Below are 27,070 nucleotides of genomic sequence, written 5' to 3' on the forward strand. Positions count from 1 at the left end.
TTTGCCAATAAACCAGGCACACAAATGCATGAACAGATTGTTGTCCAGGGTTTTTCACTCAGAAATGTGTGTTCAAATTCAGCATAATGAAAAGACAATGAAGGATATAAAGTTGATATTAAGCCTTTATTTTGCAACGATAGAAATGCATTTTTACTTTGTTACATGATATTGACAAAGAATGAGATAAGTTACAAACAAACATATTTCAGGTCACAATGGCCTCACCTAATTTGTATGGTACAATATCATATGCATATGAACACTTTACACAGCAGCTACATGTCAAGAGGAGTCACAGAGAAGGGCTGTCAGTGCACAGATATGCCACTAGGGGGAGGCAGAGTGGAGCTGTGTGTGCAATACATGTTTGCATAGTAAAGGTGGCAGGAAGAGTTCATGGGAGTTGTTATTTAGTTGAAATTTCATCCCAATGTCATTGAACAGCTGCAGAATCGCACAATGTGGCAAATGGTTAGCAAGTCCTCTGCTGAATAATCAAATTACAGCTATATGACTTCTTTAGGGGCAGTTGATAATGAGTGTTCTCTATTTAAGAAGCAATATGTAATATGGAGTTTATAAATCTAAAGCACATCCAGATGCCCGAAGCACTACTGAACCAAATGTTAACCCAAGCCTATTCATTATTTTGTCTATGAAATCTTTAAGGACTTGACTAAAAAGCTGACAACTTTTACTATGGATGTGTAAGAGATAAATGCATGGATACAACTACACACAGATGCACGCATACACACACACACTACACAAACAATCACACACACAACTCTCATCTTATGATAAAACTGCACAAACAAATAAAGTAGTCAACAAATATTAACTGTGCCTTTGGGGAAAAAAACAAAACAAACAAATAAACTACTGTTGCTAGGACTTCAAGCTCCTCTGTTTACCTATAGACTCTTTGTGTACATAATACATTTGAGAAACAACTGAACATGTTTAAAGATTTTCTGAGACAGTGCTGATCACAATCAGCCTATAAAACTAGCACTTGCTAATAAACTCCTTTCTGGACAATATAAGTGAAGATATACATCTACGTATGAAACAGTCGAGTAGCTATGTTAAAAGTTCAGAATTTGACAACAGCCTGTGAAAGAGCTTCAGTAACATGTCTGTCGCCTTTTGTCAAATGGCATATACAGAAAAGAGAAGAGAATTCAAGTAAAGATGTCTCTGTACAAGTAATCCCTGTAGTATGTAGGAAAGAAAGTAAGAAATAATGAATCACATTCTTCTGAAGCAATTGCAAAAAAAAAAAAATGATATAATAAATATAAAGCAAGTAAAAACTAAAAAAAAACAGTCTGCAGTATGAGAACAGATTTATTTTAGAGGTGAATGTAAATGAACTTGATCAATTACTGTTCACGGTTACATCACACTGAAGGCCCAGTGTTTGTGCTTTAAGGAAGTTAATTATTGGCTATGGGTGGTGTGTGTGGCCCTTCACACTCGCCACCCGTCAGTGGGTTAAACCTGCTGTGGCTGATCTAACCTTCACATGTGCCCCTGGTCACAGTTGATTTGTTCAGCCAGTCAAATTTCTTCCAACCTTACATCCTCACATCGTTTAATTATACGACTAAACAGCTAATTAACCTCCAAGCCCTTTCCAGGCCAGACCCACACCATGGATATAGACAAGAGCAGAGTTTGCATTGAGTTTGAGTTGAGATACGTGTGAACAGAGTGTGACGCCCTTACGCCGTGGAGGAAGTCCATTAATAGATGTCAGGTAACTGATTGTAGTTCCTGTCCCAGTAACCCTTAGAGTACAGCCAGTCCTGAGCTCCATTGTGGGGGTTAGGTCCCTGATGAAACCACCTGGGAATCAAATAGAAGGAAAACTAAATATCAGATGTTGACTCGAAAGGTGAAAAAAAAAACACAGGCAAACAAACATTGTTTTCAGTGCATGCTTAGACAGAACACACACAGGTGCACGCTGTGAAAAACACAAGCAGCATAAAATCAGGCAAATGTGCTTCTATGCCTTTCATTAAACGCTTGCAGTTCATTTGCTGCCCTGAGAGGAGTACCAAAGCATTCTGAAGTCACACTAATAAGGCACTGCACACAAGTCTATGTGGAGTAGGAGTCACACTAATAAGGCACTGCACACACGTCTATGTGGAGTAGGAGTCACACTATTAAGGCACTGAACACAAGTCTATGTGGAGTAGGAGTCACACTAATAAGGCACTGCACACAAGTCTATGTGGAGTAGGAGTCACACTAATAAGGCACTGCACACACGTCTATGTGGAGTAGGAGTCACACTATTAAGGCACTGAACACAAGTCTATGTGGAGTAGGAGTCACACTATTAAGGCACTGAACACAAGTCTATGTGGAGTAGGAGTCACACTAATAAGGCACTGCACACAAGTCTATGTGGAGTAGGAGTCACACTAATAAGGCACTGCACACAAGTCTATGTGGAGTAGGACTCTAACCTGGGGCCCAGGGCAGGGTTTCTTTTCAGACCCATCAGAACATGCAGCCCAATGCAAGACAGGATGACAGAACACAGGAACTGAGCTGGCACTAACTTGTAGTATTACACTCATCCACAGAAAAACTGACAATGCTGGAACAATTTGTTGCCCGCTGTAAGTAAATATATTTAGGTATATGTCTATGGAGTATTATCTAGAATGGTGAAATGGTGGTTTGTGATATACCAATAGAAAAAAAAAACTTGGCCCACTCTGGCCTGATAAACTTGGATGGCCTGAGTATGCCAAAGCCGTTTCTTACTTTGACCTTACTTTTTGTTGCCTCAAGCACCTTATCAAAGCCACTGCTCATAGGTGTGATGAGTTTTTAGAGCTCACCTGAGACTAGAAACATCCCACCTGTAACAGCCCACCCACACTAACCTGCTCTTCCACTCCTCGTTGGATTTGGAGCGATTCTTCCGCGACGTTCGTTGTTTTTCCTCAAGCCTCTTCTTCTCAGCACTGGCTAGATCTAAACAAGCAACAAACACGGATTTAAACAGCCAATCAGGATATCACTCGGTGATACCTCCAGTTTTGGTGACGTTGCTCAGTAAATGCGAGCAAACATAAAGAGCAAGAGACATGCATTTACAATTTACTGTGTTATGCGTAGCACTCTTTACAAAATACACAAATCAGACATTAGACATGCATCTATCACACACAGTTAACCCTACCTATATCTCCGTTCTCCATAGCACGGATGTCTGGTCTGAGGCGGCAGTCTGTGCTGGGCAGGACTCCCTCCATGTCCTTCATCAGCTCATTCAAGTGCATGGCAAAAGTTGAGAAGGCGTAGAACTGTGGAAAAGGGATGGAGGATCGTCTGGCAAATACATTTTTCAAGCCAACAAATTCAATATGGTTCTTTAAGAGATTAGCAAAGAGAATAGGATCTCATTCAGCCCGAACTCCCAAAACCTGGCCTCAACAAGTATTCTACCACAAAGAAAAAACAAAAACAACTGCATGTTTGACACTGCCACAAGACAGATGTATAAGTGTAGTTGATAATAATAGTCATCACTCTCTCTTTTGATATGCAGGGAGTGGGTCAGTGCGAGTCACCTGGGCCGAGTTCTCCGGTCGGGGGGATATCCTCCAGACGAGCTCGCTGCCTGGGATGACCTGGACCGTCTCGGCGTCTGGTGGAGGCATCTCCTCCGGCTCCTCGTCCACGGTGTTCTGTGGGCACGCCAGAGCAGCACCACACCATGGCAACGTGTTCCCATCACAACAGCACACCGACGCATACAGACACAGCAGAACAGAACTGACTTCACTGCTGGACCCCTTGCTCTAAACTTAAACTGTACCTGTTTGCTGCTCTTCTTGTCCTCTACATTCTTCTTGTCGGCTTTCTTGTGGGCATCAAAGATGGCAGGATCCACTGTGTACAGACACTCGGTCCACTTGCCGTAGATGGCACAGATCTTCTTCTTGCTGCACAGATTACACAGAGAAGAAATTAATCATGTACAGTTTAGGTTGTTTTGTTTAGATTATTGTCCTGTATCTATCAAATTATGTTCCCTTATTTTCCTTGTTTTTCTTACATAATTGTCCTATATAATATATTCTTATGTTACCAATATACAGAACAGAATTCATACATTTTCAAGATACATACAACACAGCACAACTTTTTTCTTGATATAAAGTCCATCGTTTCTTAAATCGACTGAATTGGGAAAAAAAAAGAAAGCAAGAATATTAATGACTTCCAATTAAATTGGACTAATCCAGTTTAATTGGAAGTCACCATGTGTGAAGTCCTTTTGTGAAACAAGGTACCTTTTGTCATATATGTAGCCTTCAACTTTGTGGAGTTCCTTTCCAAACAGGCCACAGGGCTTAAAGCTCAGACAGCATTTCTCTCCAGTTCTGTTAAACCAGAATACACATTTATCAGTCTTTTTTTTCCACATTCCCATGATGAAGCAACTTTCTTCAAGAGGTACACCCTTTACAGGACTAGAGTAAACAAGCACATAAAAATGGTAACATTTCTAATTTCCTATTTCTGTTTACCATTGCCCTTTCTTCTGTTTTGATAAAGGACCATTCCTATCACACATAGGTCACACACATGCTGAAGATGAGTGAGTTGCTCTTACTTATGATTTATGACTTCCACATTGCCATACTGCTCGATCCACAGCTGGCCAACGATGATGTTGTGGACGCAGCATGTGGGGTTGGTCCAGGTATAGGCTTCTTTGTGACTATGCAGGACACATTGATACCAGTATTCAACATCTCAGTTCAATAGTAAATAGGTGCACATATTGTAGTTCACTGAAGTAAAAACAAACAAACAAACAAACAAACAAAAAAAGACCCAGCAGAGGAACTGACTTGGGCAGCTCCAGAGTGATGGTGCCTTTGGGCTCAGCCTCTACACTCTTGCCCCAGAACTTCAGCTTGGGGTAGATTGTTCCGTGGAAAACAAAGTCATTCTCCAGTCCCTCGGCGTGGAAGGCACTGACGGGAGGGTGGTGGCTCACCTGCTCCGACATCCACCTGAAGCCCAGATCCTCTCTGGGCCGACACCAGAAGGTCATGGAAAAGGTCAAGTTAGCTAGCTTGGCCGAAAGTGCCAGTTGCAGAACAAAGTATTGCTTCAGAATATTTTTTTAACAAGTCTGGACAGAGGCCTATCTTAATGACCATATGATCCACGAGTGCAGAATTCTACAATGATCATTTCATAGTGGGGGTATCTTTGGCTTCTGTTATATATTCATATAATTTGTAAAAGGTCATGAAAGGCTCTGCAAGTCAACTTATAGAGCAAGGTACTATACACATACCTGTTAAATGTATGCCTTACATATGCTGTTATGTCATGTTGGATAAGCGTGTCAGCTTCATGAATAAATGTAAATATTATTGACTCGTAAGTTCTCAGTTTGACTCACTTGATGAGCTCAAAGGTCTCCCCCAGCAGTGGGTTGAAGGGCTTCCCGGTCCTCTCCCACTGGGATGCGACCGCAGAGACGGCAAATGCCGCCAAACACTACCACAGAGGGGCAGAAACAGCAGCCTCCATCAGCACCCTGCTCGCATAACTCTCCCCATCAGAATGAACATGCCACTGAATGTTTCATGAGCTCTCAGCTCCCTTGTGGCCCTGTCCCATTCTGTCACATTACACTTCCTCATGCCGAGCGGGTTTTCAAGCCACCCAACACGTCCACTCATTTTCTTCCGGTGGGGTTTTAAACCTTCGTTAAGCCAGCCGTCACAAACAAACATACTATGAGTCTTGTCTCACTTGCAGATTCTCATACGAGTAAGTCCCCGTGGTTGGCTGACTAATACCATCTACTGATAAACGGCAGCTCTGGACTGACCTTCATCCTCTCGATGGAGTCTGTGGACGTGTTGGCCTGGTGGATGAGGTACGTGTGCTCCATGTACTCAGTCAGCCGCTGCAGGAAGCTCAGGGGCTCGTTTAAGACCACAGGCATGGCAATTTTAGAAAGCTCCTGAGAAAGATTTGGACAAACGGCATGAGAGTGGAGGACTCCTTCAGTATTGCATGCATGAAAGGAATACACACTGGAGTTCTCTGGCACTGTAGCATTTATACATGTTGAATATTAAAGCGAGTTATGTTTCATCAAAGATTACACAAGCCTACAGATTGTCCTATACCATCTGGAGTACTAAGGACTATTGGGTATTCTCACTCTTCCAACCTAGATAGGCCCATAAAAAGAACAACTAAGCACTCAAATTCACCATCAAATCTTAATGGGAGAAGTGGTACAATAGACTATGTCTGTACTTATACATGCTGTGAGTTTTAACATTTCCATTATTTCTTATATCTTAATACTTAAGAGAGCTTAATAGTCATCAAGCTTTTATGAATGGTCTCTGCCATAGCCTTTCCCAGGACTGTAAAAATGTACCATTAAATCTGATGCATATGCTTACATGTGATTAATGCTGTATAAAAGAGGCCTTTGGTACTGGCAGGGTCCTGTATTATTTATACAGAAGTACGTTATGGGCCAGCCAGGGCTGTTGTGAATCTAAGGCAGAGTATGATCTCACCATCCCAATGCACTTCTTCAGGATGCTCCAGATGCTGACGTCATTCCTGGAGAACATGGGAGCGGGCAGACATGTCCTGCTGGAGAAGGAGAGAGCCACAAGCACAATGGCAACAAACGCTTTGTATGTATTAGGAAAAGGCAGTGATGTAAGACACTTAGTCCAGCCCTCAGGCACTCAAAGCTGCGCATATTTGTATACCATTATCTGTGTTCTTGCCTATTTCCAGTACTAAGGCCACAAACTGTGTCGTCCATTCCATGTATATTTTCTGGGCCATTCTCTATGGTTTCATTTGGCAAAACAACAGCCCATAGGATGCAGGGAGTTAATGGGATGTTAGCCTTTTAGCAAATGAAAAATATCTACATAAACATTCCGTTGAACATGAACTATAAATCAGCAGTCTGGACTGCCAGCAAAGAGGAAGAAAGGAGGTCATCTGGATGCACCTCAACGCCAAGTGTAGAATGTTTAGGGACTTATACAATTCAGTGCCAACTATGAAACATCCAATATGTCTTTGGAGACTTTTCTCCACAAATGATCTTGAATATTAATGATCATTCCTCAACTAAATGGACAGAAGCTCTGCGTCTTAATCAGCTTCTTTTAACGGATTACATGTACTTTCTAATAACCCATTTTGAATTCGGCTGAGACACAGAGAATTCGGCTGAGACACATTTTGGCCTCCTGTTTCCTCTGTTCATTTCTCTTCCAAAACCATCAAGGTCAGGGTAGAGCATCCAAGGTCAGGGTAGAGCATCCATGCCATAATGTCTCCATTAGCCTGAACACAACTCTCATGACTGCTTGTCCAGGTCTATCACTCTCTGTGTACTCTGACAACATATTAAAGAACCATTTGGTCCACATACTTGGCCTCATGCAGGAAGCCATATATGAACAACTCCTTCTTATATTCATTCATATTCATGATTTGTTCTTATTTTAATAGTACCATTGATTTCTAAGATTCATTTTTGCTCTTCTCTTTTAAAAAAAATGTTACCAACATAAGAAAAAAAAAAACCATCTTTTTTTCACAGTTTTCATTTGAATCAAATTTAGATTACTATATACTTACTATATGCTATCCATTGATCCCAATTAAGACAATATGTAAGCCATTCAGAAGCTGAACACACACAATATCATCCAAGTATACTAACTCAGTATGCCACCCAGCTGCTGGTGCAAACCTTGGTGAGTTCCCGCCTTGACTACTGCAACGCCCTCCTCCTGCCGGCTTGCGTGGTGAAACCACTACAGATGATCCAGAACGCGGCGGCGCGTCTGGTGTTCAACCAACCGAAGAGGGCACACGTCACCCCGCTACTCATTGAGCTCCACTGGCTGCCGGTAGCTGCTTGCATTAAGTTCATGTCACTTATGCTTGCCTACAGAGTGCTTACTGGTTCTGCTCCCACCTACCTAAATGCTCTTGTAAGGGCAAATGTTACACCGAGGACGCTGCGCTCGTCTAGTGAGCGTCGTTTGGCACTACAGTCTGTGCAAGCACGGCAATCCAGACTATTCTCATTTGTAGTTCCACGTTGGTGGAACGAACTGCCTAGTACTACCAGAGCAGGGGTGTCCCTCTCTACCTTCAAGAAGCTTTTGAAGACCCAACTCTTCAGAGAGCACCTCCCTTCCTAAACTGGCACCTTGACTAGTGCTTAACTTGCACTTCAGCAGTTACATTCCTGCATTTATTTTTCTTTCTATGTCGTTTTTCTATTTTTTATGTAAAGTAGTATTTATTGTTACACCAGGTTTTTTATTGCTCTTAGCTTGACTGTTCTCTCCCTTGTACGTCGCTTTGGACAAAAGCATCTGCTAAATGACTAAATGTAAATGTAAGGGATTTTTACTGTTCTTCCACCTGGGCTTTATGCAGAGTTTATGCACGTTTTTATAGATCGCACCTGCATTTGGGCATGTGACAGAGTATTTGCACACGGCACAACACCTGCCCCTTATAAAGTGTTTAGGGTGCATTACAAACAGTCAACGCACCTCCAATTTCCCCAGTGGGGTTCATCATTCAGCACACCAGCGTAAGAGCAGATTTGAATGGATAAGAGCGTTTGGTGCATCTGGAGTTGACTTGTCTTATTTTTTTTTCTCTTACCAGAAAAATAAAAGAAATGCACGAGGCCTGTTGTGTTTTATCTTTAAGTGTTCAATGGAAAACTAAAACGGCCTCCAGCAAGGCTTGATCTCTGGAAAGAGACACGCGACACCCAGGCTAATGAGCAGTCTGTCCATGTCTGACCTGTTCTCATGTGACTGTGGTGTGAATGTGGATTCCATGCGGATCTGTGAATGAGTCTATGGAATATTCCCAGGTGGCATAAGACAGAGAAGGAATGGTAGAAGGAAATCTGAATCTCAAAACCTCTGAAGTCATACGATGATAAAAAATTACTGGAGTGTGAAAAGCAGTACACTGTCCCTGATGACACAAAACCCCAAACAAAATAAACAAAACAAAAGTGTTTCCTTGCAAACTGACTCTCGAAGATGAAGTGCATTGCACAGAGGAAGACTTCAACAGCAGAGAGTGATTTCTCAAAGCACAACAAAGCCATATCGTCTATTCATCTATCAGCATGGGATATCATGCCACGGAATGACTGGATTTACAGTTGTAGAGAGCGCGCCTTTTCATCAATCTTTCACAAACTCTTCCACCCTTTCTCTCTCTCTCTCTCTCTCTCTCTCTCTCTCTCTCTCTCTCTCTCTCTCTCTCTCTTGCCAAGTCTCCATCTACCAAGCCTGATGCTAAACAAGCACTCTAAATAATTCACCAGTTGCTTGCTGGATTAAGACAGAATGGAGGATGCTATCGGTCTCCACAGCAATGCCTTCTCCGTCAGTAGAGGAGCTAAGAGCCTTGGCAGTGCAACACAAACACAAACACAGCCTTGCTTTGCTCTGCTCTGGTGGGAACGTGCTGAATATCTCTCTAGGGTTCACACACACTCATAAACACACCTGGAAAAATAAGGAGGTGGAAGAGCTGGAAAGGTGGTGTCAGATTACTCTGGTTCAGCGTTTGCATCGCTCAGCTGGGTTTCTGCACACACACACACACACACACACTTCCATAAAGAAAGTCACTAGCGAGATCAAACCAATCAACTACTACTGGTACTTAATTTGTACCTTTTTTCTTGCAAGTACAGTGAAAACTAGTGCAGGTGCTAAACAAAGCTTTGGGAATGAAGGCATGTCATTTTAAAACTCAACTGATATATTCCTGAGTGATGTGTCAGAATAACTGCATTGTTGCTAACTGAATGGAGGACAACACAGGCATTTAGTCACAAAAACACCTTGCCATGATGTAATAATGGGCGGCAGGCTCACCTGTGCCCCTTGACTCCATTGCAATGCCCCGTCTCACCGCCATTGTTACCCCCGGCTGACATCCTGGCGTGACCCTCGGGGCGACTGGCGGCGGCGCTGTGCTCGACAGGCTTGCGCTCCGCTGCGTCCTCGTCGAAGGACTGTCCGGCCGGCGACAGGAAGACACTTAGAGAATGCTCGGACTCACTGTCTGCAGGGCGGCAGGGTAGGGGCGGGGAGGCAGACAGGGGCACATACAGGTTCATATGGAGCCGAGCCGGACGGGAGAGAGAGCACTTCCACACTGTAAGCCGCTACCTGCTACCTGCTACCTGCAACCGCACTCTCCCACGGCAAACAGCCAAGCAGTCAAAATTACACCCCTCCCACCTTCCTCCCTCCCTGTGGTCAATGAAACCCCACCTGGGAGGATAGTGTTCCAATCAGACGCCAGCCTGCTATGTCACTTCCTCCGCTGGGCCTATACTGAGCCACTGTGTGTCCCTCGTGAGTGATATGGGGAAAGGGAATTGTTGTTGTTTTCTTGTCTTTGGTGATGATGGTGCAGATTAGGGCTGGCGTAAGGAGAGCTGTTCCCAAATCAGCTGCTGAAGGCTGATGGTAACCAGAAACGGCTCTCTTCTGATAGGTCCGCTCTCACCAACACAACCTGTAGGTTGCCTGTGATGGGGCTGCCCCCAACAAGTTGGGCCCGAGGGACAAAACCGACTGATGTCTTTATCTGATGTGGGAAAACTCCAAAGACACAGTGGCTAGATTAACATTTTGGTCTTAGATATATGTAAGATAGGAAATACAAGTCTAGCTGCAATGGATACTAATTACAGGAAGGATGTCCTTTGCAAATTACTTAACCGATACTGTGTGTCTTGGGCCATTGACTGAACTTATCCAACTATGCAAAAATACTGTGAAACACTAAAATAAAACCAAGAAAACAATTTTTGGACCTGGAAAACTCATAGCTAGTAAAACAGGCAATATGGCATGGGTCCTTTCCATTTGAACCATCAATACCAACAAAACCCCTAAAATCCAGTGTGCAAGCTGGCATCAGTGTAACAATGTGAAGGTCTGGGAGCTGGAAGCTGGGTGCTGATGATCCCCTTAGCTTAGCCAAGCAACACTTGGACCTTAACGTTTAAAAAGGAATCCTTTCTATACATGGGTGTCTGCTTATCTTGTGCCCAAAATGAGACTGTAACAGGCATCTTAATGCAGTAATAATAGTTAAATGCACAATGTAAACCCTTTGTTCTGTCAAAAAGTAAATGTATTCACACAGATTCCCTTTTGAAGATTACAGGCTTAACTGGCCAGAGGGCTATTCAATTAAATTTGATTCAATTCAATTTTATTTATATAGCGCCAAAACAATAGAATTGTTTCTAGGCGCTTATAGAATTGTGTCAAGGCACTTAGAATTGTCTCAAGGCACTTAGAATTTTCTCAAGACTACTTCTCAATCTAACAATCTCATTGGCACGTGACTACTAATCAACTTTACAGTAAATGTTTTGTATTTGTTAATGACTTATTTTAGAATGTGACATGGTGACGAAAGGGAAGAAAGACAGTACATCACTCAGAGTAAGGAGAGACAGACAGAAGGATCAAAATCAGAGAGTAAAGAGTTTTAATGAAATAGATGAAGATCACAGTTTGAGGGCTGCAAAAGAATCAATGATTCAATCAATGACACCGTTTCCAAGGGACACCAGCAAAGGTTGTTTCCATGGTCGGAGAGGGAGGGTGGACCCTTAGGTGCTGAGGTCACTCACCAGAGACTGCATCGTAGAAGTCATCCTCTGTGAGCGTGCTCAGTGTTGGGGACGTCCTGCCCCTGTTCAGGGACTTCTCAAGCTCGTGGTGCTCAGTGGCCAAATTCTTCAGGGCCTCAGACAGGATCTTGTTCTTCTCCACTTCCTGCTCCAACTTTAGACTCCACACCTTGAACAGAGCACACACACCAGTGAGACACAACACATCACATCACATAGGTGAGCACATTACTGCAGTCATGAGACAATAATCACACAACCTGATAAACAAACAAACACAGGAGACAGACACATTCCAATGATGGCTCCGTTCTGATGTGAAGGAACACTCTCATGCTTGTGACGCCTTAACCACAGAGGTCATCTCAATTTCACGATAATTAACTTTTAATAACTCCGCTGTATCGCCATCTTGAGGACGCTCTTCAGAGACTTGTGGGCGTACTGATGTGTAAGGAGCTAAGAGCATGAATGAATAGAGCATTATAATGATATCAGCTGACTGATGGAGGATCAAAAATATGGACCGTCTCCATGGACCAGTGCAGGTAGACCGCAGTGAATGGCAGTAAGAGCGACAGGCCTTTGTCTTAGATCCTCTTGTGGATCTGGTTACCTCCACGGGGAATGGTACACCTAGTCTAAGAGAGCGCCCCGGCCCGGGATCAAATAACCCTCCCAGGACACCTGAGCTCAGGTGCAGGCCACAGACGGGCACGCCGCAGACACGAGAAACAACACAATGTCCATGTGGACATGCCAGACTAGCTCAAGCAATGCCGCAATAGCCACAAAAACGACAGGCCATGACCATGAATGAATACAAACTGCCAGCTCCAATTCGGTGTCACTAATGCAATAGACTGCGCACCATCCAGTGAGGGGAAAGTGTGTGAGGGTCCAGAGACGACCGAATGCTTGTTGTTGTTTTTATGACCTGCTGAGAGTGATGGAGAGTGACAGGCAGAACTCAATAAAGCAGCTATCGCCACAGAAATATTTCAGCCAACATGAAACAGCCATTAAGTACAATTCAATAAAGGAAAATAAACTGATAAGGCATTGTGCTGGATCTCTACAGACCTGAGACACAAAGTCACCTTGGAAGGATGCTGCTGGCAATGAGAGCTATAAATCTGCCTGTGAGTCTGATAAAAGTTACAAGCTAAAAAAAGACCATCGTAAAACAGTCATTAATTTTCTCTGTCTGAAGCACTCTTATCAAATACAAACTCATTCACACACACCTTTTATCTCTCTCTAACACACACACACACACACACACACACACACACACACACACACACACACACACACACACACACACACACACACACACACACACACACACACACACACACACACACACACACACACAGGGTAGTCTTTAAATGAAACAATTCTGTAACCTATTCCAAAAATAACTGTCCTACAGCAATAATGTATCAAATTCTTTACCAATGGTAAAATGCTGACCAATCAAATTCTATTTTTAAAGAGTCTGCACTGCATGTATAAATGAGGCCAATCAGCCTTCTGAACGAGTTCTCCTTGTAATCATTTACAGCGGCCTGCAAAAGTATTCAACCCACCTGAAAGTCATCATTATTTTCACAGTTACAACATATTTTCCCAATCAGTATTTTCATTGCAAATATTTATGCTGTGATATATTTCCAAAGGCAATGTAAGTTATTTGTCTGCAAACATGAAAATTAAACAAATTAAAAACTGAACTATATTGCATAAGTATTCAAACCCCTGTAGTTTTGCAAATTATGCAGAAATGATACAGAGGTGCTTCGTATTGGACAATAACTGGTCATAATTGGGTACTACCCATGGAGTAGTTAAAGTAGCGATCTCCTTCTGGATAAAAATCACAGTCTAGGGGCCATCAGCCACCTTGTGAAAGAACAAAGGAAACTAAAGAGATGAGATGATTCAAATGCTTAAATAAGGAAAAGACACCAAGAAAACAAAAGTGTTTTGATATCCAATTGAGCACTACTGGATCCATGAGAAGAAAGTGGGAGTTGCATCACACCACACAAATGTTTGTAGAAAAGGTTGTCCCCCAAACCAAGCATCCGAGGTAGATATTAACTGGAGAGATAGGACACCACAGTCCAGCCATCCATCAAAAATCTACAAACTTCAGTGGCTTGAATTGGGGTGCCAGCGTAGAACTCCACAATCTTAAGAGCTAACTATACAACTGGTCTCTACTAGAGCCAAAAAGAAGCCATTGTTTCAAGAGATCCACATTAAAGCATGTATGGAGGTTGGTTAAGATATGGGAAAAGGTTTTCATGGTCATATGAGACCAAAATAGAACTTTTTGGCCAATCCTCAAAGTGCTACATGTGGAGTAAATCTAACCCTGCCAATGCTTCAAGAAAAACCATCCCAATCCTGAAATAGTGATAACATCATGCGAGGGGATATTTCTTATCTGTAGGAACTGGGACACGTTTTAGAATCGAAGGGAGAACAAGTGATCCATGACCTCTGCGGTGGACCCCAAATACTCTCTCTGAGATAGAAAGGTCAGGCTGGGTCATATGAATCAATCTGCTGACTTCATGACTGCCAAGCGCCAGGTAAAATCTATATACCAACCAATGTGTGAAATATACATATTCACAGAGCTTTCAGAGGATATATCAAGAGGTTTGAATTCAAATTCTACATTTAGCGCTACTAGTTTATGATAGAGGAACATTCTTAGTGTAATTTCTCTCAGGACATCACTGTGAAACACCAGGTTTCTTTATTTGTACTTCATTAGGCCAAAATGAGTGTTTTTGGAAGGGAGCATTCTAAAGAACAAGGGGAATATTTATGATATCTCATGGTATGGTATTGTATCTCAAGACGGAACCCTGAAAAAAAAAATGCATTAATTCATAGTTATTCATATCAGAAGACTACAGGCTGACCTACACAATTACAAAAGATCAGGTAAATGAACAGAACACAGATGGGGAATGAAGCTGAACGTGCACATTCCAGGTCACTGAATCTCTGTTCCATACAGAGGAGAGGCATGTGAGGGAAAACAGGAAATATGTGTACCCATAACTCACAACTTTTCATGGGACTTGTAGAAGTCAGTGTGCAGACATTTCATCTTTTTCATTTGTAGTAAATCTACAAATTGCCCCAAGACATGGGTCAAACTTCGAACAAGACCTCCAGGCAGAAAAGAAAGGGAACATGGCAAAGAGTAACACTTAAGATTAACGTCCCGCACATGTACTGGTTTCTACATTCTGTGCAGACTATACCCAGAATACACCCCTATAGCCTACTGAATATTATACCTTGAGGAAATGGGATTTTTTGTAAGTGAGTAAAAATAGACCACTATAACAGAAGGACCACGTCTTTAGACGCTACCAAAGCGTGCCCATAGTGATGATCAGGACATGATGCATGTTAACATTCTGTTTTGAAACAGAAACACTGCTTATGTAGTCATTTTTTTAATTTTTGTCCTCGGAAATAATCATTCATGGCCTTCCTACGAAATTGCAAAGTTGCACTGTACATTTCTTTGGCTCAAGATTTACTGACTCTTCTTTATTTCCTTTTCCTCAGTGTGACTGCTGGATGTTATAGGCAAGAGAAAAGCAGCCTGTGCTCTTTTTGCAGGAGCTAGAATTGAAAACTTGGCGGTTACCATTCATGTTTGAGACTGGAGACAGGTCTCGTCTTGTTCAAATCTATTGTAAGTACACAACATCACAGCTCCTTTACATGGCCAGTTTCTCCTGGCAATAATACAAATACACAATAAACCAAAAAATATCACCATGACGACAATATTGTCCTTTAAATCCAACTCAATAGAAGTTCAACAGCTTTTTGAGGCAAATAAAGACTGCATCTTTAGACACTGACAAAAAGCTTATTCTCAATCTTCAGCTTTCCATGATATAGCATCACCTACACAAAAACCTACACAGGCAGAGGACACAGCTCGCCAACACTATGCTATGTCTCTTGCTGCAAACTAAATTACATAAAGATTTCACTGTGCAAGCATGACTATATAAAGGGGCACACCCGCTGCTATGAGTTAACCAGGCTCTTCAGGACTCTAAAACTCTCATAGAGATCCAGGATGTCACCAAACTACGAGAAGCCACACCATTGCAAAACTGATCCGAACAGAACAGCGGGCCGCAGCCTCACTCCGCACCCCTCTGACTTAAATAAATAGCCGTCCTCTCCTCATTACCCCATCACATTACCACTGTGCTCTGCAGAGTGTGACGGTCACTTCGCTCTGAATGCAAGCGGCCCTTCAATATCGGAGGCACAGGACCAAGGCAATGTCCCTGCGCTACACGACTGATGGACGGGCCCGTGCAGGACCTGGCGCGGGGTCCAGAGAGCCAAAGAGCCCCTTCTGAAGTGGCTCACTCTGGTGGGGCCCATCCGGGAACGCTTTATTGTGTAACACTCCCGGCTGGCCGCTCGCAGCCTCCCCGCATCCTCTCGCCTCGGTGCACATGCCGCTATTTTAGGCCCTGTACTGTAGAGCGCACTAGCTCTGAAAGCCTCAGAGACCTGCTTTTCCCTCTACGGGACCCCGCAAGCTGCGCTTCAACTTTGTTTCTTTTTTTTCGAGCTGGAGGGGCGAAAAGAGAAAGCAAGAGAGAAAGAGCTAGAGAGAAAGAGAGAGAGAGAAGGAGAGAGAGAGAGAATTGGAAGGCTTGTGATGCAGCTGAAGTGGCCCAATTTAAGTCCTATAATGAAAATACCTCTAGAAATAAATGAAGGTTACGCAACTCTGGTTGTGACAGCCCTCCCCCTTTACTGAACACACATGCTATGACATTGTATTTCATATTGTTACCATAAAACTCCTGTGAGTCAACCCTTTCAGCTCAGAGTCAAAAGTGACTGGTGTTTCTTTCTTTACATAGTTTCCACAATTATATGTATTATGTCTCATTGTTCAAAAAATGACACATACACAGTTTACAGTTCTTGCTTGTTATGTCTGGCTTAGTTAGTGGGACTGCAAGTGTGTTGTAGCTTGATGAGAGAGAGAGAGAGAGACAGAGACCCTTACATTTGACCTTTCCAACCTCACAGCTGAAATAAGACAGGCTCAGCGTGCCGAGGTCAGCAAAGGGACATAAACAGATAGTTTGCATTTTCAGATGACAGAGAAATCGGTCTTGGTGACCTGATAAGGACAGAAAGAGATAGAGAAACATAGAGTCTTGTGAGTCTGGACAGCATCAGTCCTGATACCCTAGAATTCTTCAGTCGCACAGTCATTAACTGAGGGACCATGGTTTGGGAGAAGATAATGCTTCAATGCCAGGTCTCCATTATATCTGCCCCCAATTACATAATGAGACAGACATCGCACTTGACCTTGACATGGCTGATCGCTTTTTCCAGGCTGAAGGAGCAAATAACCCCACTTTATTGTTTGTTGTGTCAACATTGTGTTTGTTGTGTATGTGTTTGTGTGTTTTTGTTGTGTGTGTGTGTGTGTGTGTGTGTGTGTGTGTGTATGTTGTGTGTGTGTGTGTGTGTGTATGTGTATGTGTGCGTGTGCACATTTCAGTGAGTGTGTGTGTATACATTCTCACACAGACATGCACACACACACACATACAAACACACACACCCACCCAATCCCAGCCTCAAGGACCTCCCTCTTTACTTGTCCTACATACGGAAACGGTAACCATGGTGATTTTCACGCCTGGAAACGAGCTGAGAAATAATGGAAAAACAGAGCCCATGCTCTGAGAGTCAATGGGCTCCGCTTCCTCGCCGTCAGCACACTACGCACTCAATGAGCACTTCCATCAGCCAGCGGCTGGGCGTGAATGAACAGCAGTTAATGATGCCAGGCAGGGTCAAGATCTCCCACATCTGCTAAACAAGAAACAGAACAGGACAAGGGCTCTGTAGAGCAAGAATAATCTATATCCAGACACAAGCAACTTAAAAATGCTCGGTGTCACCCCTCTTTCAAATCAGATCTTGCTTTTACTTTTCTAGTGCTTGAGAAGCACAGAGGATTAAAATGACCAAAGGAAGGCAGATAGGCCCTTAAGCAGTAGGTATGATTGACAGGATGAGATAATGAAAAGATTGGGGTCAGTGTGCAGATGATGGCTTTACAGAGACAACACGCAGAAATGTAATCCATTTAGTGTGATGCAACTTCAGATTGGTCCAGACAGCGCAGCATGCTTGCTCAGACATTTCCCTATTATCATTTCATCCAGTAAATAATCCACCAGGCAGATCCCGTTTAAATCCCCCTCTTTTGGCACATGCTGGGACCCGCTGCTTTAAGTGAGCAGCGAGGTGAGCGAGGTAAATGCTTCCAACTCTCATTAATTACCGTGCCACTTCTGCAGACTTGCTTCTGGAATTGCAGAAATGTTTTAATTAGCAGTCAGTATGTGTGGAAGTGCCCAGCCTGGTCCTTCTGATGTTTTAGCTCTTTTCAGCATCCAAATATTTTGGGGAGGGTGACACTTCCACTCAGGGGACGAGTGCAAATGCTCCTCTGAAGCTCACAAACCTGAAAGCAGCAGCTGAATGGAATATCCTTGAGCAATTGCTCACAGCACAACATCTATGTCTAAATATAGACCATCCAATGCAAATCAGTTTCAGATGAGTGGCATCAATACCATTTAAAGACCAATGACACCCAGTTCCCTATTTAACCAGTCCCAGTGAGGCTGCATTAAATCAACAGAAAGAACACTAGAAACACTGGCAAATAAAATGTGGAGAAAGCAGCAATTCCAGCAAAACTGACCTGGCTTGACCAAGCCCTGCCCGAAACGCTGAACACAAATGGTCAATAAGTGAACTACAACAACCATTCAAAGAAAACTGACAGTTAAGTCTTCCAAGGACAAGGTCCCGCACATCAAATCAAAACCCAACGGTGGCTTGTGTCATCAGCAGTCATTTGATTTGAGTATTCCCAGCACAGAACTCACAGGTGCAAACAGGCCAGTGAAAATGTTTCAGACCTTTTGACAATTATGATTGAAAATGGCAATGACACTCTGAACACTGAACACATTCAGTATAATCAATGCAAAGCTTTCAGTGGCTGTCACTCAAGCCTCTCCTTACAAGTCCAGTCTTGGGTACTTCTAGAAACCTGGCTTATAATACAACTAAGTGCAAATGACCCTTTCAGCACAGCATTAACTGCACAACCCACACACCAAGACACAGGAAATAGGACATCGCCAAATACTTCGTCAGTCTACATGTATTCCAAGAGCAGCCCCTCAGAGCCCACAGAAATAAAGTCATCTGTATGTACCTTGTTTGGAGGATGGCTGGATGATACCCCTTCCCTCCTCCGTGTCGGACGTTCAACTGGCTTGTGTAAGTGAGCGCGAAGAAGCTGCGCGTTCTCGCCTCCTCGTTTGTATGCGTGAGTGAGTGAGTGTGTGTGTGTGTGTGTGTGTGTTTGAGAGAGTGCACATGCTCCACTTCTCTCCGTGCCTCGCTCGCGCATGAGTGTGTGTGAGCGTTCCCGGGTCACACGTGCACGTGCTAGCATCTGAATGAGCGAGGGGACAAATGTGTATGCACGTCCATGTGTGTGTGTGTGTGTACATCCCAGCGTGCGCGCACGTGTGTGTGTGTGTGTGTGTACATCCCTGCATGCGCGCACAATGTGTGTGTGTAAGTGAGAGAGAGTGAGACAAAGAGAGAGAGCGCCTGTACGGAGCTGACTGCAGACCTCAGCACAAAAAGGGATTCTTGGCTGACTGTGCCCTTGCCACCGTTGCTGCTGTGCCGCTGATTATTCCAGCACTCGGCCCCTCTCCCGAGGGCATGTTGGCTGCCAGCAGGGGCTGGGCAATTAAGACGGACACCAACACTGTCCACCTGCCACTCTGACACCACACACAGGCTCAGGCGCTCTCTCTCTCTCTCTCTCATCAGTGTCCAAAGACTGACACAATCAGCTCACCATGACGCATCCGTCCAAGAATGGATGAGGATGAAATTTGAATGTGATGTTAATGAATTGTTATTTTAGTTTATGTTATTTATTTCAGTTCTTATTTTTCTTAAGATAAGCAACAACAAAAAAAAAGGTATAGGTGTCTCTTTTCAACACAAGTTATACGTGCATTTAATTTCCTCTACAGCTCTTTCGGGCTAACCATATTGAGGAAATGTGCACAACTGTGAGGGCTCACAGGACTTTTGCAAGCATGAGGGGAGGCTATGCAGCTCCTTTTATCTCCTCTTTCTGCAAGGAGACCAGAAGACTGGCGGCGTATGACTGGAAATCATTTCAACCATATCTCACTAACAGAGGCTGTCTGTGATCAGCAAACTGAAGCACTGGTTAGTATGTGCATTTCGCAGGAACCTCCATCTTTGGAAATAAAATGATGTTCAGAGATGGAACTAGAGAGAGGCACTACTAGTGTTGGAATGGAGACTGGGTGATACCTCGTCCCTCTGGGAGAGAAGGTCCAGGCAGAGGCGCAGGGCTGAGCAGGTCTCTCTGGAGCAGTGTGCAGTCTCTCTGGCCTTCAGAAGGATGGGCCCCGCCACACCTGGGACAGAGACAGAGACAGAGACAGAGACAGAGACAGAGACAGAGACAGAGACAGAGAGCCTTACTGTATGTATTGATGTCTTTGTACCTCCTGCTGCTCTGTGTGTCTATTTTTCAGAGGGATTGTCTAAATAGGCCACATAAAAAAAAGCAAAGCACAAAAATGTGGCAGCAATTAGGGCTCTTGAGCAACTACTTCCTGTAAAGTGTATAAAGTCTATAGTTATGTCCAATATTTAAAAAAAAAAAAGTGATGAGGAGAGAGTGTAAAAAATAAAATAAAAGCTAACAGAATTAGTAACAGTCAACGTATGCATGTGACAAAAAAAAGAGATAAAATTTTGAAAAAAACATGAAGTACCATGTATGAAACTAAGAAAAGCAATGTTCAAATGAGGCACAGGAAGTGAAAAAAGATGGAAGTGCTGGAGGGGATGTCTTACTGTCATCTTCCTCATTCTTCACCATGGACACAAAGATAGCCACCTGAGCCTCCAGTTTCTGTTGGCTGGCCTCAGCTGTCTAAAACACACAGTGTGTTCAACAACAGTGTGCACATATCACATTGAGGCCTCTCTGTACCATTCATAGCAGGAGAGACTGCAAATATGTAATCTTGTGTTGTGAATCTGTTTAAACATGGCTGAATCGCAGCTCACCTATTTTTATTCTCTTTGTACGACACTGTGCTATTGTCCTTTGAATACAACCCAATTCAGCGTCTGAATGCACTATACAATATGAATGAAACAGCCTCCCACACACTACAGGCAGCACGCCTTCAAAGGAAGTGCCTCTCAGAAAGATTCAGCTCTCACATGCATGGTGAATAGAAGGTGAAATAGTCTGTACAGGATCATAATTACTGTATCAGTAATTATATCATGGGGCATTTTCTCCTATCTGGATATGATTTTACAGAGACATATTTTTCTAACCTCTAATATAAAGGACACGATAAAGCTTGCAATTACCTCATTCGTTGTAAAAAATAATAACTTACAAATTAGGGCATTTGCATTCATACAATGAAAATATATAAGTGACTGTACCGGTACAAATTACACTCACACCATATAGTCATCTGTTCACACCAGAATAGAAGCGCATGGAAGTGTATCATTATAGGGTTATTTTGCACCCAGGTACATTTTGTCCCGAAGCCCCACTTAATGTCTGGCCAGAGGCAGAATGATAGCAGGGCTCAAAAACTTGCTATGCATCATCGTTCAGCCTCTGACACCCCTGCTGCAGTTAAGTGGGGAGATGCAGTATGAATGCGGAGCCCAGATGGCGTGCCCTCTTTATCCCAGTGTTACCCACGTTCCCATGGTGGGCCGCCACACAGCTGTGAACTGCATGACACAATGACAACAGTGATGTAATCCTTTCCCCCTCATCTTCTCTCCATTTGTCAGTCATGTGTGAATAGAGTGTGTGCTAGAGGGAACAGGGAGTCCAGTGAAAGAAAGGAGAAGTGAGGAGGATGGGGCAGGGGGCTGAGGGCAGGGTTGATGGGGAGGGGGGAGAGAGAGAGAGAGAGAGAGAGAGAGGTTGCTGGCCTGAGGGCATTGGCTCACCATCAGGGAGTCAGTGGGATCTCCTGAGGTCATGGCGCCATTGTCTTCCACATTTATCTCGTCCTCTTCATCACAGGCCTGCTCCGGCGCACTGTGGTAGGTGCTCCAGGCGGAGTGCCCTCCAATGGCATCCATCCATCTCTACACAACACACACACACACACACACACACACACCACACACACACATCAGCCTACAACTACGCCACACAGATGTGCCAGCATCTGTATCAAACTCATTTTCAAATAGTTCACATGCTTACTTTCCTGAGAGCATCTGCATCAGTTTTGAAAGACACCTTAAAGTTATGGACACTGCCATCAAAGCACTTAACAGTGAAGAAGCACTTATCCCAGGCTTTGAACTGAAAAAAGCAAGTCATAATCATTTAGACAAAAAAAAAAAAAAAATTGAATGACATAAGGTGAATCAGGCCCTGCAAAAGGTATTTTTTTTAATTCTAGGCAGAACAATTTTACAGTTTTCTATGAGACAGTTTAATGTGGTGTGCTGTAGTGCATACCATGCAATGGGCCCTCATGAGGGGCTGATGACCCTGTTTATGAATATCAGCGGCAGCATTGGATCTAAAAACAGGACCACAGAAGTAGGGAAAAGAGTATGTCAAAGCAATGAGGACAATAGAGAGGGCTTTTACACTTTAGGTGAAGTCAGGCTCAATCCAAAAGACCACATACATAGGGAACATTATAGTTTATCTGCGTACAACACAAAGCTGATGGAGCCATAATGTAATAAACCTAATAATAGATAGAATAGATGAAACCCCAATAGTTAACAGTCGCCTAGTAAGCTAATACAGCACATACTGTATGTACTACACACACACACACACACACACACACACACACACACAAACATATATAAAAAAAATATTGGGACTGGTTGTAATTCTCTAGCTTCTAGGATCTCATTCCTGCTCAATTTTGCCACCTTCCCAGCTGGTCACATCTGATTCCATAACCTGAATGGCAAAGTGGCCGTCAGAAAAAAGAAAAGAAAAAGAAAGCAGAGCAGCTGCAACAATAGGAACGAGCGAGGGTGCGTGTGAGTGTGAGTGTGAGTGTGAGTGTGAGAGTGAGTGTGAGTGTGAGAGTGAGTGTGAGAGAGAGTGAGAGTGAGAGTGAGTGTGAGAGCGCGTGTGAGTGTGAGAGTGAGTGTGAGTGTGAGAGTGAGAGCGCGTGTGAGTGTGAGAGTGAGTGTGAGTGTGACTGTGAGAGTGAGAGTGAGTGTGAGTGTGAGTGTGAGTGTGAGAGTGAGTGTGAGTGTGAGAGTGAGAGTGAGTGTGAGAGTGAGTGTGACTGTGAGAGAGAGTGAGAGTGAGTGTGAGAGTGAGAGCGCGTGTGAGTGTGAGAGTGAGTGTGAGTGTGAGAGTGAGTGTGAGAGTGAGAGCGCGTGTGAGTGTGAGAGTGAGTGTGAGTGTGAGAGTGAGAGCGCGTGTGAGTGTGAGAGTGAGTGTGAGTGTGAGAGTGAGTGTGAGTGTGAGAGTGAGTGTGAGTGTGAGAGTGAGAGTGAGAGAGAGTGAGAGTGAGAGTGAGTGTGACTGTGAGAGAGAGTGAGAGTGAGTGTGAGAGTGAGAGCGCGTGTGAGTGTGAGAGTGAGTGTGAGTGTGACTGTGACTGTGAGAGTGAGAGTGAGTGTGAGTGTGAGTGTGAGAGTGAGAGTGAGTGTGAGTGAGAGTGAGTGTGAGTGTGAGAGTGAGAGCGCGTGTGAGTGTGAGAGTGAGTGTGAGTGTGACTGTGAGAGTGAGTGTGAGAGTGAGTGTGAGAGTGAGTGTGAGTGTGAGAGAGAGTGAGAGAGTGAGAGTGAGTGTGAGAGTGAGAGTGAGTGTGAGAGTGAGAGAGAGTGAGTGTGAGTGTGAGAGGGCGTGTGAGTGTGAGTGTGAGAGTGAGTGTGAGTGTGATTGTGATTGTGAGTGTGAGAGTGAGAGTGAGTGTGAGTGTGAGAGTGAGAGCGAGAGCGAGTGTGAGTGTGAGAGTGAGTGTGAGTGTGAGAGAGAGTGAGTGTGAGAGTGAGAGTGAGAGTGAGAGTGAGTGTGAGTGTGAGTGTGAGAGTGAATGTGAGTGTGAGTGTGTGTGTGAGAGTGTGAGAGTGTGTGTGTGTGAGTGTGAGAGTGTGTGTGTGTGACTGTGAGTGTGTGTGTGTGTGTGTGAGAGAGAGTGTGAGTGTGTGTGTGTGTGTGTGTGTGTGTGTGTGAGTGTGAGAGTGTGAGAGTGTGTGAGTGTGTGAGTGTGTGAGTGTGTGAGTGTGAGTGTGTGAGTGTGTGAGTGTGTGAGTGTCTGTGTGTGTGTGTGGGTGTGAGTGTGTGTGTGTGTGTGTGGGTGTGAGTGTGTGTATTCATAAAAACAAGGCAGCAGGCGGTGGGGTTCTAGGGATGTCTTACTTCTTAGGGTACCATGACAACACACCATCTTTTAGAACTACCCAGTGGGATCTCCAGCCCAAAAACTGAGACTTCTGTGAGAAAAGAATAAGAGATATGAGTGTAAGCATACTGTGCATCTGTACACGATTAATACATTCTGCTCACATACCTTCCAGAGAGGGCCTTCAAACATCTGTACTGTAAAGGCAGAACTCTTTGGGACAGAGAAGACACATTTATCAGTTAGCATTTTTGACAAACAGAAGTAAAGTTAAGACGTAACACAATTCCAGAACGGCTACATCTATGGTTACAGTACGATGCACATTGTCAAGTTTATGACATTAATACAATTATTAAAAAATATGTAAATTATAATGTCTTTTATACAATATATTTTCATTTAAAAAAGCGTTGAACACATGGTAAAGATTCAACACTGCTGACTGTGTTATCTATGAGTATAAATCTAGAAGTAATGTGGCAAAGACAGAAAGGCAACTGTTAGAGCACTGAAGAGTTAAGTACTCACTTTCTCCTGACTGGTCTCAAGAATGAGTCTGATCTCGTCACTGTTAGCAAGGTCAAACACAGACTGATCTGCCAAGTATTGAGAGTGTGTCAGATGAGTAATATTACTTATTGTAATTCAATCTATAACTATTCAAAAGAATTATAGAGCCATCTAACATACACCAACAATCTTACAATATAGAACACATAATACAGTACTGAAGTACTATAAAGTACTTAAGAATTCAAAATAAGCCAAATCAGTAATAACGGGATATCTCCTATGCATTAACATTCGTTACCCTCCACAATTATACAATTAGAGCAACCGAAAATGTTACATGAAGCGTGTTAGCTAAATACATTATGATGATATAATTTGGCTTAAAACCTGATATGCCTTATATTTATTTGGAAATTAGGACAGATGGTCTAATTCCAGAACTGATCATTAATTATACCAAACGCTTCATATTTAACGACATTAAAAGCAAACATTGCATAATGGCAGGGCTGTACCATTTTTGTTTTTCATGGTGGGGATGGCACCACTCTTCAGCAGTTTAACGACACACTGCCTCTGCCCCCTGTAGGCCGCACAGTGTAAGGGCGTGTTTCCCAGCAAGTCTCTGCAGTGAATATCTGGAGGCTTCTTTCTGCTCAGCTAAGAGAAAAAAACTGCACATTTGCACTTGGTGCAAAACAATATTGTGCTGATCAAAAAACCTTGGCTCACCAGCTGTGACAGTGCTGTGCTGTCCCCTTCTCTGGCTGCATCCAGAAGCTTCTCCTCTAGTTTCCTCTCTCCCCTCCTATGGGCGGCTGTAACAAGGACGACGAGGCCACAGATGCAGTGACATCACTTCCAAGTGAAGATTCATTCAGATTATACCTGAATCATGAACATACCCTCCAGCATGGTGACAATTTCATCATCCTCTGTAACATCTTTGGGGATTTGTGCAGATCCATTGATTACTGTTGCACAAGCATCATACCGCAACAGCAACAGAACAATTTCCTACAAAGATTAAGTTGAAAACTCAAGACATGCAGATACACAAATATATCAATAATGTACCCGAATGCAGTGGTGGTACGTAGCCTACCTTTCTGCCACTGAGTGCTGCTTTGTGAAGGGGTGTATCCCCAATTGTATTTTGCACATTCATATCAGCCCCTGCCTATACATAAAAAATGAGAATATATCAAACAGAAAGGTGAAAATAGGCCTCCCTGTGCAGAATTTGGGAGTGTACACTGACCTTAAGCAACTCCTCTACAACCTCTTTGTGGCCAAAGTATGATGCAAGGTGCAAGGGTGTCCATCCTGAGTTTGCTTTTATTTCACCTAAAGAGAAAAGGTGGTAAGTTCATTTTAGATACTAGCTCAAAAGTGATAGTTTAAAATCAGTATAGTTGTGGCCAAAGTTAGCAAAGTCACCTCGACAATTGATGTTAAGGTCTAATTCTTGATGACTCTTTGCTTGAAGTAGGCTCCGGATCTGTTGAAGGTCTCCTTCCCTTGCATACTTCAAGAGTTGCTCCTCAGGCACAAGACATTCCATAGTCTATTCGACTTCGACTATATATCAACTATAGTTTATAATGTGTATAAATCATATGGTTGGATAGCTTGTAGCTGAAATGTCAGTCTACATTCGACACAAGCAGTTTTTCATTTCATCCTGACCGGAATAGTTGTATCAACTTTATACTACTATCTAACTAGGCAGCGTGTATCCAGTGTTGAATTATTGTCTATAATTTGCGAACGTATAAACTGTAAAGCTCTTGCCTAACGTTTGTTTACCTTAAGAATACTCATAGTTCGAGTTTCCTAGGGACACCAGCAGTATGGAGACCGAAATAAAGTGTGTAATATGATGCTGAGTGTACATGTGCTGCCGTCTGTTGTCAACAGCCTGGTAGGTGAAATAAAAATCCACGATTCATAGCACACAAAAACCTATATACGTCAAATTAAGCTTTTCTATTCACAACCAGACGACAAGATTAACGAAACTCACGCTTAACACCCCACCAGACAGGCTCTAAAACTTCATGCCACTTTTCTGTCGCGAGGCGACATACCAAAGTCAGCTGATTCATCTACAAACCACTTGAACGAGTTTCAATATGGCTTCTCATTCTACAACTTTTGCTGTCAGTCAAAATCTTGTCTGAGGCGTTGGCTGATTCACTTCTCAAACGCAGAGTAAGCTACTTTTATTAGGACT

At 43.3% G+C, this 27,070-nt stretch overlaps 1 protein-coding gene across 2 annotated transcripts; it reads right to left on the reverse strand.

Moving 5' to 3' along the window:
* Positions 1-107: 107 nt before the first annotated feature.
* Positions 108-26,810, reverse strand: LOC105900506 (oxysterol-binding protein-related protein 1-like). 2 transcript variants are annotated; one of them, XM_012827824.3, is made up of 28 exons: positions 26,275-26,810; positions 26,096-26,181; positions 25,940-26,014; positions 25,740-25,851; positions 25,567-25,652; positions 25,350-25,494; positions 24,850-24,917; positions 24,487-24,531; positions 24,336-24,409; positions 22,455-22,518; positions 22,194-22,295; positions 21,932-22,072; positions 20,795-20,873; positions 20,243-20,349; positions 11,759-11,927; positions 9,978-10,167; positions 6,600-6,678; positions 5,891-6,025; positions 5,456-5,553; positions 4,893-5,075; positions 4,652-4,759; positions 4,329-4,418; positions 3,851-3,977; positions 3,603-3,719; positions 3,212-3,335; positions 2,913-3,003; positions 2,487-2,507; positions 108-1,854 (listed from the first exon to the last, which is right to left on the reverse strand). In XM_012827824.3, exons 1-28 carry the CDS (start codon positions 26,396-26,398, stop codon positions 1,752-1,754), a joined length of 2,943 nt encoding a protein of 980 aa, XP_012683278.2. In that variant the 5' UTR covers positions 26,399-26,810; the 3' UTR covers positions 108-1,751. The 2 variants fall into 2 exon arrangements, with proteins under 2 accessions (XP_012683278.2, XP_031418773.1); XM_031562913.2 differs by lacking the exon at positions 2,487-2,507.
* Positions 26,811-27,070: the final 260 nt, after the last annotated feature.

The sequence above is a fragment of the Clupea harengus genome, chromosome 25 (assembly GCF_900700415.2).
Source record: "Clupea harengus chromosome 25, Ch_v2.0.2, whole genome shotgun sequence".
Lineage (NCBI taxonomy): Eukaryota > Metazoa > Chordata > Actinopteri > Clupeiformes > Clupeidae > Clupea > Clupea harengus.

Coding starts and splice junctions, on each gene's coding strand:
- LOC105900506 (XM_012827824.3), bottom strand. CDS start 26,398: ATGGAATGTCTTGTGCCTGAGGAGCAACTCTTGAAGTATGCAAGGGAA. Junction 6,026..6,599: donor TGAAGAAGTGCATTGGGATG/GTGAGATCATAC, acceptor AATCTTTCTCAG/GAGCTTTCTAAAATTGCCAT. Junction 5,554..5,890: donor ACTCCATCGAGAGGATGAAG/GTCAGTCCAGAG, acceptor CCTCTGTGGTAG/TGTTTGGCGGCATTTGCCGT.